Consider the following 12,208-nt stretch of genomic DNA (forward strand, 5'->3'; position numbering starts at 1 on the left):
TCAAAATTCCAGTTGCTAAACTTCCTGAGGTGCAGAGGAGGTTCCAGTAAGTGTCTCCAATTCAAAAACAAATCAAAGAAATCCTTTTGCTGGAGTTAAAGGAAAATACTGAGTCTTTAAAGTTTCTGAAATTCACTTTTATTTAGAATTAAGGAGATCAGCTATTTCAAAGATCTGGCTTTTACAAAATGTGTTTTTTTATTCATTTGTTTGCCTTTTTTAAAGACATTTTCAATGGAAATGTTTAGAAGTCAACAAAAAATTAGTAGCAGAAGTCAACAACAATCTGTTAAAATGAGTTTTAAAGAACTGGTCGTTTTTTGCTAGATATTGTAGTTATGAGTTTGTGTTAAATTCTAAGAGATTAGTCGTATCAAGATTCCTTTTCTGTGGTCACGCAATTAAATTTTTGGCTGTGACTATTAAAATAATCCCTAGATGCTGTCATTTCTTTTACTGCAACTGTGCATCCCTCTGTGAAGTTTATTTGCTTACTGCAAGGTATTTAACATTTTTCAGCTTAAAAACTTCACAGTGTTCTTGGTAAAGCAACCAGCATGTTGTGCTGTGTAGGGATGACTAGCCAAGAACCCCAGTGTGCTTGTGCTGCAGCAGGCTCTGAAGGTGAACTTCAGCTCGGTTAGATAAGTTGGAAACTGCCCTTAGCAGTAGCATTTGGCATGATGGGGCATTTGCTGGCAGCAGTAGACTGATTCAGGAAGAAGTATAAAACAGACCTGATGTCCAAACACTCTTACAGTGGTGCGGTGTATGATGGAGGCATAGTATTGTGGCAGCAGCAAGGCCTGATCCAGTGTGGTGCTGTGCAGAAAGAAGAACACGTGTGGATTTTCATTCTGGTTGTGGTGTGGACATCTGAATGTAAACATGCTTAAAAAATTCAGGCAGCAGCACATTGAATGCTTACTGTTTAGTCTTCCATAAATACCAGTACGGACAGAGAAGAAAGCCTTGATTGCATTATCATCCATGGTAGAGATAAGAACTGTGTATTTATTCCTACATATGCGTTCATATCAACATGTCTTCACTGAGTTTTCATTTAATCTTACTTGCTGATTTACTTACATAAATGGGCCTTTTTTTTTTTTCATCTCCTTGTGGACCTCCAAAGTTCCCAAGGAGATGGAAAATAATCCTTTTAAAAGGCCTGTAAATGGAGCACTGGATCCATATGCCCCTATTTGCGTTGCAGTACCTCAGCAGCACGTGGTGGACTGTTCCTTTTTCTAGGTGTCTCTGCAGCACTGTATACAGACCAAATATCTACTGCATTGCAGAGAGTTATTAATACATTACATTGCACTTTCAGTGAAGATGTCAATTTGTCCTTAAGCCTGAATGTACCCTGTGGTTGAGTTATGTTTTTTTTTTTTTTTTCCCCTGAGTTTTGCTGAGAATAACTTATTTCTTCAGTAAATCCTTAGCCAACTGGCAATTACAGAATAACATCATTCCTAACCTCTCTAAACTACATGTAATGTTTAAGTTTAGAAATATCACGGCTTTATTCTAAAACAAAAACAGGTCACCTTTCTCAGCTCTTCATCCTTGATGCATTAATAATGCAGTCTATGGCACTCTGCGGGCAGCGAGAGGGAGGAGGAGACAGGGCAGAGAAATGAGCAGTATGCCAGCTCCTGGAAGATACTGCAGATAAGCAGAAGCCAAATCCAAGAGATATGAAACGACAGAAAATAAGGAGAAGTGAGGCGAAAACATTGTTTTTCTGGCACATCTATGTACTCTTTTATTGGCAATGCACATTAAAAACAAAAGGCTTTGAGTTGCTGGTATTCTGCACTGACAGATCTCAGTGCTACACATCTTTAAAGGGATGCATGGGGGGAATTCCTTGGGAAATCTTCACTTGTGGGGTAAACTTCTGCTGACATAATGTGGGGATGGGAGCCAAGGCCAAATGTGGATGCGTAGAGAGGAAAGAACAAAGCAGAACAGTGTAAGGACCTTGCACCTAGCACACTGAGGCAAACGTGGGAAGCTCTCTGTTGCTGGCTGCCTCTTGGTTGGCCCATTGCTGAGCTTGATTCGAGCCTTTGGAATTCAGGAGGTTTGTCATTGCTAAATGACAGAGCATTTTTGCTTTGCTGGTATTGCTTGTGTGTAACAGGGCAGTAGCTCACAGAAGTGACCAAGCAATGACCTGCATCTCATTGATGCTGCACAGATCTGCCCAAGGGTTAGATGAAACCTCCTTCAGAGGTGCTAAAAGCTCCATGGGCAAGGCGGGCACCACATGTGAGGGAAGCAGAGGTTCAGGGAAGTGAATTTTTGGCTTCTGTGTGAATGTTGAAGTACAGCAAATGTTCGGTGTGTTTGCCACGTTCGGGTTATTTGACCAAGGGTGCTGTGGTCTGCGTGCATGTGTGATGAGGACACTGGGGCTGGTGTTGGACTTTCTATGCCTGTGAATGTGTCCAGGATTTGCAGATACATGGTGACCTGTCTGAAGTATTATGCAGGTCTTGTAAAAATTGGGAGTGTGCATGTGTATCTTTTAATGTAAATATGCATATGTTAGAAAAACCCTCTAAAACTACAGGAGAATATATTTGAGAGAGAGCATATCTCAAAGATCCCTGGCGGCAGTGAGGCAGTGGGTTGTAAACAGCTGATCTTTAAGCCTGGGTAAATGGGACTTCACCCTGGCAGCCCGGATGTTGAGATCAAAGTGTTTCACGGCTCTGTGAACGGCCTCAAGGCCGTCTTCACTTCCCTTTTCTACCCCCAGCTTCCTGCTGCAAGGGTGTTGTTCAATGAATACGCTCTTCAGGAAAGCTCAAAGTGAAGTCGAGGCCATGTTGCATGTAAGGAGTGAGGGAGTGAATGTGAAGTGTGGTTTTAAAGATTAGAGTAGCTCTTTGTGTGTTAGGGTTGAGCATGCAGCTGGGAGAGCACACCTGGGAAGTGGTGCCAGCAGCTGGGAACTCTTCTGACTTCCTTTGCCTCCCAGCTCCAAGCTGGAAATGCCACCACCCCCTCCAAGGGCCAGAAGAGTTCCTGGGCAGAGGAGCCATCATCAGCTTTCCCACCTGTTAGCACTGGTGTGTGAGGAGTAGGACTGGGGCTGAATTGAATTGTCAAACTCTCGCCCCTGTCATGCACACAACAACTGCACCCAGCCCTGCTTTAAGATGCACAGGAATAGTTCATCTCTGGATCAATAGTTTCTTTGTTTTTCTAGGTAAGTTAGTGCTATCAATGTCCAGACAGGCATCATACGCTGTTGTTTTTGTTTTTTTTCCTGGTTACAAAGCCCAGTGATTTGGGGAGTGACTTGGACCGCAGGACGTGCAGGCACCAAGCAACCAAGCAAGGTTTTCTGATAAACCTTCTTTCTGTCTCTCATCTTTTTTTGCTTGCATCCCTGTTCTTTTCTTATCCCTACACACACTTGTTTTCTTCCTTCTACACCCAGTTTTCTCCTTTTCTCTATTTTTAACTTTTCCCTCCCATCTGTCCTCTCATTGTCCCCTTCCCTTCAGAAGTCCTTTCTCTTTTATTTTGCTTCATTGTGATTTAGCACGAAGCATTTGGTGGCTCAGCATTCACATTTTCTTCTGAAAGTCTCTCCTCTGTCCCTTTAAAAAACACTGAAGTTTTGCAAACACACTGTAAAAGCCTGTTCCTGTTTATGTAAAGGCAGAATAGGGTCCAGAACGATCCCTTTTAATTAGCGTTGCAGGTTCATGGGAGTTTCTAATATAAATACAGGAATTTCACAATGCCAGCAGGTTATTTATTTGCTTTGCATGCTTATCAATATTGTCGGCGAATCAAGGGGTCAAAGCGTAAGAAATGCCATGGAACCATGGGCTCTATTCGCTATTTTTACAGCTTTGTGCCCGGAAAAATGGAAGTTACTGGGTGTTGCTCAGTGAAGTGTACGTTTCAAAGTTACCCACAGCGATGCCCATTGTCCTGTCCCTGAATTGAATGATGTAATGTTTCATTTAAGGCTCTTAGCGATGCTGAAGACTCTCGGTGCACTGGGAAAAAGGCAGTGAGAAAGTTGTGAATCAGGTTTCTGTAAAGCCTTTGTGTTTAGGGTTTTGATAGATAAAAGCTGACTCATGCAATATTTCTGGCGAAGGAGCTGTACGGACTAGTAAGTGCTTCTCATTTTACCTGAGTGCCCGGTGAGGTAATTTGGGAACAGCTGAAGGCAGAGCGTGCATTTATTCCCCGCTGCACAGGTAGGTCGTGGGTTGTTCTGTGAGGATTTGAAAAATAGAGAGGACTTGTTCGTTCTCTGTGCGGGGAGCCAGAGACATTCCTCAGTGGTGAGATACTGTCGCAGAGGATTTTCCCTTGCAATAATGTTCTCGGGCATTAGCGGGCTTGGTTCTGACAGAGGCTATTCTGCTCTAAGCGTTGCATGGTGGGGAGGGTGGCTTGACAGACAGAGACACATTAGCTGATGGCTTTTTTTTTCCTTGTTGTAAGATTGCTAATAAATGGAATTTCTGTTGCTCAAAGTTCAGTTAAAGTACTTGGCAATGTATCGTTCGTGACAGTTCATACTGAATTCATAATCTCAAGAGATCTAATCCTGCAAATATTGTTAAGTCTCTAATGTGGCTTTGTTCACAGAGGGTATTAGTCTTAGAAGTGACATGTTCGTATTCAGAAGTTAGTAACTAGTAATCTGCTGACCTTCACTTGTGTAGTATTCAACTCAGAGAGGATATGGGGAGTGTGCTTAAGATCGTGTTGGAATCATTGTAGTGAATGTATTTTAATCTTTCTCAGTCAGGCAGCTGTATAACATTTATGTTTCTAAATTGCACTGCTGCATTTGAATTTAATGCTAAATGTAGAAATTGCTGTAAACAGTCCTGCTTAATTGTGTCTACAATATAAATGGTTTCTTTGAAATAAGCAGCTATTTCAAAGAAAATACAGGAAAGGATTCTTGTAGTCTCATCACTTTTATTTAGCTGAACTTCCAGAGGATGTGAAGCCTGTAATTTCTGGTAATGTTGACTTTGCAGATAACATCTTTGGTGCCCTTTTTCATGCCGGGAGAAAGGCAACAACAATACTAATTATGAATATAAATTGACTTGTGAGTTCTTAGTCATGCACTGTATCTTAAGATGTCATATGCAGTAAACAATGTGGAGGAATAAACACCTATATTTAGACAGGGCTTGCGGATCTTTGTATTTAAATACAAAATTGACTTAGAGTGCTTTGTCTTGCATGTCCTAGAGTAGCCAGGGCTGTAGAGATAATGGTAAATCATTTGTCATTACTCTGACTGTAGTTACAGGCAGGAGGTATAAGTTAAAGAAAAGCAAGTAATAGAAGAAGTTTGCACGTTTCTCTGGGCATTTGTTTATGATCACATGCTGAAAGCATTAGATACGCTAAAAGATTTGTTTTGCATGTGGCTTCAATGTCAGAACTACTACTGCAGTTGCCTGTTGGGGTGAAATGCTGTTTCTTGCCCCTGCAGCACTGTAGGGTAAGCACAAGTTGTGGTTCTTGCTTGGGAGAGCTTTGGGGTCGTGTCATGCCAGCATGCACTGTGTGTGTGTGTGTCTGTCTGTTTGTCAGTGGGGTGCAGGGGACGGAGGGGAGCAGGGAGGTCTGCAGGTCCAGGGGAAGGCTAGCTGGATTCATGCAAAGGCACAAACAAGAAACGACTTTGTTCGGGGAGCGTGTTGCCTTGTGAGTCCGGACAAATGTGCAATTATCCTCCTTTCAGTGCTGAACTAACAAGTCATTACTGTTATTCGTTAATTAAAGTATGCAAATTTAAGATTTTTTTTCCTCCCCAGACTGAGTTAAATACCGTTATTCACAACTCACAAAAGTTCTCAATATTAGTTTGGCTCATCATTGAAAAGGCCCAGTAGACAAAGGAATGCCAAACAAAAACGTGGTGACCTGGCCAGATGTGGGTCAGGGAGCACAAGCCCTGCTCAGAGTGTGTCCTTTGCAGGAGATGTGCCGATAACTGGAACTGCACAGCTCGTCTGCAGCCCAATGCAGCTGGCTGCTGGTGGTGCTGTGAAATCAGGGGGAAAGGGGTGTGTGTGTGGATGCAGGGGGGCTGTAGAGCCTTATAAATCAGTCCTGTGGGCTATCTGAGAGGTGAATTTGCTTTTCATAATGACAAGTTTGTGTCAGAGAGAAATTCGTAAGAGGCTACAGTGTTTGCAAAGGCACAGGCAGTAGAGGGCAGCTGTCTCAGCTGTGACATGGCGAGATCAGTTTTGGGGGAGGCTGTTCCCCCTGCATTAATTTATCTGTGAGATTTTCAGCAGCCAGGATATGCAGAATTCAGGCAGTTGGCAGAAGAGTGAAGCTATTTTACATTAAAACTGGACCAGGGTTCTGAAAAGCCAAATCCAAACCCTGAAAAAGAGAAGGATGGGCATGGGACTGCAGCAATGAATGGGATTCAGTTTCTGCGTTTTCTGATGGGGTTGTGACTGGAGAAATCATCTCAACTCTCGGAAACTGGTTTCAACAACAGGGGTAATTCTGCCTAGCCTCAGAGGTGTTTCTGAAGATAAACTTGCAAAACCTTGGAAGATGTTCAGATGCTGTGTTGTTGGGAAGGGCTGTGGCTATTTAACAGGTACCTGTAGCTCAGATGGAAAGTCAGGGCTAGGCCGAGCCAGGGCCCGTCCTTCAGCTCTGAGTGACACTAGCAGGGTGCAGAGTGTTTGTTACAGGGCCTGAAAGCTGAGGAGAGAGAGGAGTCTGCTTCCTGGTAGACTGTCACGCCAAAATGCCCGGCCGGCCTTGGCGTGCCTTTCAGTTGAGCTTTGTGACCTGAGGTGGGCTTCCAGCAGGGCCTGACGCTCTTTGGAGCTGATGTGCTCTGCCTGGCAAAACGCCTCTCTTAGGGACAACGTGGCAGGATTTGAGCAAAGTCTGTTCACAGAGAAGCCAAACACCCAATTTACAGCTGGAATAAAGACAAATTAAAGTAAAAAGTAACTTTGCGACTGGTAGTTAGGATGAAGCTCTGAGGACGAAGCAGATGATTTTCAAGTAACAAATAGCTTGCTTGCTGTAATTTATATAGAAATATGCAGGAATTTGTCTGAAAACAGAGGAACTTGAGTCAAATGTGTTGTGAGCAATTAATTAGCTGTGCCTAGCAGGGACCTGGGGCTTGCCAGGGTCAGGGAGAATGCAGGTGTTTGAGCAAGCACAGTTTAACTGCTACAACTAATCCTTGTTGTTAGTCTTTAATAAGCAATGGCACTGTCATTAAACAAGGAAATAAATAGTTTGTGTTGTTGCTTTATTTAAGGTGTGTTGGAATCTCCCCATGTTTCTTTCTATGAGTATGTTGTATGGAAAAGAAAAAAAAAAAAAAACAAAAAAAACCTGCTTTTATTCTGATCTGTTTCATTGACCTGAACTGTGTTTTGTTGGGTTTTTGTATTAATGAGCCTCACAGTGTTTGTGAAGCAAATATTATATATTAATGCCTTCAGGTTATCTGGAAGGCAGACAACATATCAGTGAAATGGGAAGAAAAGAGCATGGAGCAATGGAATGTAACAGGAACCCTTTATTTTCCCCCTAAATGTGGCTAATCAGGTGTTTCTTTGTCGTGTAATTTTAGTTAAAATATCTTGAAGTAAGTTAGCGGAAGGGCATCCCTGTTATCTTGTTTATCCTGTGCATTTTTCAAGGGGGTTTACATCTGCACAGTAACATTATGCTTTCTAACTGAACTTGAAAAATGATCCAAAGCTGATAACAAAAATACATTCTTATCAAAAATGCATACTTTCTTATCACAAGCAATAGGAAAGCAAACATCTTTGTCCATACTGATTTTGAAACAAGAGAACTTCACTGCATTCTTCAGTTTAAAACACTTTCCATATTTTTGCTTTATATTTTATTTTGAAGTTTATACTTTATTTGCTTAATTTAAGAAAAGGAAGAAAATATGATCCTGTGTTGCAAAAATGGAAGAACATGGCTTAAAGAAGGGCTGTAGTTTTTCAGACTTGAGATAAAACCAGGAGGACAGAGGTGCCAGATCAGATTTTAGTCTAAGGGCCAATTTCTGACCCATATAATGAGCAAATTACTCTCTGTTAATTCTATGTGTTACCTTAAGGGCAGTACTTTTCTGTAACAAAAAGCTAATATCATTGTCACTGAAATGGTAGTATTAATTACTCATGCACAAATCAAATCGTATGCATTCAAGATAGGCCAAATAAAGCAAACATTCTTCTCTGGGATTTTTTTTTTGTCTGTTTGTTTTGGATTTCTTTTATTTTTTATTTTTAAATAAAAAGTAGTGTTTTTTTTTTTTTTCTTTTCTGAATAAAATCCTCCCCCACCCCTGGCACCAGTCAGTGTAGGGGTGGTTTTCCTTGTAATTTCATAACCAGTCTGCTTTAGTTTAAGAAGATCCACCTTAAAGGTTAGGTGAGCTTAATTTGCTATTTTAAAGACTTTATGGTTTCTTTACTGAAACCACCCTCTGGAGTTCTAGTCAGCAGTATGATTTTTGAAAAATTAGGTTGTTACCAGTGTAAAATAAGGACTGAGCTTCACACTGTATAGGTGGCTTCAGTATTGCTTCTCATTCTAAATTGTCACAAGTTTATTTTTCACAATACTGACATACTGCTTTTTGCTGAGTCTGAAACATGTTTTTTGGGTAGATACTTCTTACTGAAACAAAACCTTGAAGTATTCAATGTATCTGCAGCTGCTTTTACAGGTTCTCGTTGCTGCACGGCACACAACTTGTCCAGAGAGAAATCTGCACTACATCATGGACCATGTCCTTCAGGGCATGTGGTCAATAAAAAGAAACTAGATTTGATGTGCCAACAGGAAGACAGACATCTTACTTTGTTATTGCACTGATAGGAAAAACAGCTTTGGGTCAGTTCAACGAGGGGTAATATTCTGGCTTGAGCTGTACAAATTCAGAAAAACTTATTTTCCCAGTAGAAAACAGAATTATTTGGCAGCACTGTTTCCTGTGGGAGTTCTTTTTTTCAGAAGCTATGTTATTTTCATTGGGAAATCATTCTGGTTTTAGTGTTTTTGTACAAGCTGCAGAGCTAGTAATTGATAACTAACTGCTTTCAGTTTCTGCTTGCCCGTGTTGGCCTTGCAGTGTTCAAAATGGAAGGTACTGTCTGGTATCAATGACACAGTCCTTGAGTTTTCAAAAGCCTCCAAGCCATGGTGAACTCACAGCTTGGGGGTAGCAAGGTCTCTTCCCAATAGAGTTTTTTTAACCTTAGGGAAAGTCTTTGAGTCTTATTTCTCTCCTCTGCTGAGCCTGAATGGTGCATGTGCTATCACTAAGTCCAGCACCATAGCACATGGGGCCAAGACAGGATGTGTCAGAGGTATATACACGAACTGGAATCATGCAATGCCTATTTAGTAGCTTCCCATGGGGAATCCCCACCACCTAAAAATGTGATCCCCAAATTATGTTGCTCTGGTTGTCTTTTGGGAAAAACAGATTTGTCTCAATTTTGTATGCAAAGCTGTAAAAATGTCTGTTGCCAACTATTAAGTTACACGGAGCACCAACAGTAAGACCACTCCTTCTGTTTATTTTTTAGATGACTTCCACTTACCTCTTGATGTTTTACCAGCTGTGACAGAGGCCCTTGACTCCAAGACAAAAGGAGAAGATTTGCACCAGGAGAGCAGATCTTTCCGCTGCTGTGAAAAAAAAACCATGGACCTATCAGACAGTGACCGTCCCGTCAGCTTTAGCTCCACTTCCTCTTCTGCTTCCTCCAGGGACAGCCACTGTTCCTTTGGAAGCAGGATGACCTTAGTTTCCAACAGCCACTTGGGCCTGTTTAACCAGGATAAAGAAACGGGTGCCATCAAGCTAGAACTAGTCCCAGCCAGACGATTTTCCAGCACCAAGCCATGCAAAAACACCCCTGCGGAGCAAGAGGATCCTGAGGAGAGCCTGGAAAAAAAGCTCAGCATGACGAGGAAAGCAGAACCAAAGGGAGTGAGCAAAAACTGTGCAATGTCCCTGGTGACGGAGCCCACCAGTCCGAAGCTCCTCTATGTAGACAGAGTTGTCCAAGAGATTCTGGAAACAGAGAGGATGTACGTGCAGGACCTGAAAAGCATTGTGGAGGTAGGAGTCTTGATGAGTGTGCTAACTGTTCCATAGTGCTGTATTTAATATCTTTAGCTTTTACAGCAGAACAGATGGACCTGAAAGTGGAACTGGCATTTGCTGGTGACCCAATCTTTATAAATGTGTGTGTGTAACATCGTTGTTCTTGTTTATTTCTAGTTTTTATTTGATTAAATAAATCTGAACTGTTATTACTTGTTCATGAAGAATTAACAGAAAAAATATCCTACAGTTGATAGGATATAGTGATAGTTAGTAGTATGGATAGTTGAGTAGCGAATAAAGAGTGATGAATTCTTTGCAGTAACATTTATTTACCAAAAAAAAAAGCTCTTTTTTTCACCCTGGAATATATAGTAAGAAGCAAACTGCAGAAAACCTGTTTGGCTCTTTAAAGGTTTTTCCTGAAGGGTCTCCCTTTTTGATTCTTCCACCCTACCCCCACTCCCCAAATACTAGTTCTGCAAGTTCTTTCCTGCCTTGTCAGTCTCCCTTTTGTGCAGGTCACAGCTGCAGTCTGTTCGCTCCAAGTCCTTGGCCTATATTATTGAATATGGCATGTGCATTTGCTGGATAACCCTATTGTTTGTCTGTTGCATGAGGGAACTATGTTTTCTTTAGTATCAGTTCTGAATGGGTGGTGACTGTAGCATGTATTAGTAGCGGTGATGCTTTTGTCCAATCCCCAGTCCAACAATATCTTTCATTTTCCCTTTCTAGTACGGGCTAAAATACAGCTGAGTCCTTCTGTGGATTGTTATGGCCACTCCATGTGCTTACAACTGTGCCCATCAGTCATGTTCTTTTGTGTTATTGATGATGACAGTGAAGTCTCTCGGCTATTGTTTGTAGGCCAAGTACTTAACCCATGCCTGTGTGTTATGACCACCCACAGAGAAGAATTTCTTGGGAGGTGTATGTTTGGTGCACTATTTGTAGAATACATGCTTTAAACAGCTGTATGAGCTGGTTTGCAAAAGAAAATATCAGTCAGCTGAAGATGACATCCCCCTCAATCCCAGCCCCTTTCCCAACAAATCATGAAAAAATTAAATAAAGAGGAAGAAAGGTTAAGGCTTTGGTAACAAATGGTAACAAATGCATACTTTGATTGTCATCCCCTCCCCAAGTTCTCACAAAGAAATCTTTTTCTGCAAGGTTTGTTGGTTTCTGTAGCTGTTGCTGTTTCTCTACCTTGTAGTTACATTTTGGTAGTGTTAAAGGTTGTCATATGCTATAGAAGTCAGTCAATATCTATGCGTAGTCACTGTTCACAAGGCATGACCTCTATGTTTTTGGAAACTTTACCCCTCGTTCGTCTTCCTATGCAGTAAACTATACAACTTGAGAAACTGGAAAATTATCATTAACATCTTGAAACAAATTTTCCATTTAGAAGTAGAAAGGCCAAAAAAAAAAATGCTTACTAGAAACACTTGAAGCATCACTACAGCAAATGTAGATTAAATGAAGTTGTGAAAGAACTTGAGGAATTTACCTGTGAAATGTCAAAGGGCATTTTCTACAGCATCTAATAAAGAATCTTGAAAGCTTTGTGTGGCGCTAGCAGCCTATTTGAGAGGTGGAGGGGTTGGCAGTGGGGCTCTGTTTCAGTTGGTGTTCAGAATCCCTGGGCTTGGAAGGAGCACCTTCCTAAATGGTGAGGGCAATGGGGAGCCAGCTACCTCAGCCTGCGCGTGTTCTCTACGTGGTTTCAGGGGAGAGAGCTGTGACTGGAAGTGTGTCACGGAGCAGCCTCTTTGTATATGTTTCTCAAGATTCCTTTCTCCACATGCTAGCTTAGCAATGCTGCAGTGCTTCACCTATCCAAGGGTGGTGGTTGTAAGAAGGGTGGTAAGCCTCCGCAGACATCTGTAGGAGTACTGTAGCCTTTGAGGGTTTGATTATCTAGGCGTCTGTGACTTGAGGCCATTTAGTTTGGCAGCCAGATGACTGGTGCAGAGCCAAACTAAGATGAAGGGAAGCAGCTCAATCTGTCTTATTTTCCAAATAAACTTGGGTCAAGTTTTGGCAGCTAGTTAG

At 41.8% G+C, this 12,208-nt stretch overlaps 1 protein-coding gene across 9 annotated transcripts in view; it reads left to right on the forward strand.

The window, feature by feature from the left end:
- Positions 1-12,208, forward strand: part of PLEKHG1 (pleckstrin homology and RhoGEF domain containing G1) — a 198,284-nt gene that overhangs the window by 136,914 nt on the left and 49,162 nt on the right. For 8 of the 9 annotated variants that reach the window (XM_068677079.1, XM_068677074.1, XM_068677075.1 and 5 more), the window contains one exon: positions 9,624-10,162. In XM_068677079.1, the coding sequence (XP_068533180.1) occupies positions 9,624-10,162 (539 nt within the window). Of the gene's footprint in view, positions 1-4,009; positions 4,239-9,623; positions 10,163-12,208 lie in introns of those variants that run through there. The other variant, XM_068677081.1, reaches the window with a different exon arrangement.

This window comes from Anas acuta, chromosome 3, assembly GCF_963932015.1.
Source record: "Anas acuta chromosome 3, bAnaAcu1.1, whole genome shotgun sequence".
NCBI lineage: Eukaryota > Metazoa > Chordata > Aves > Anseriformes > Anatidae > Anas > Anas acuta.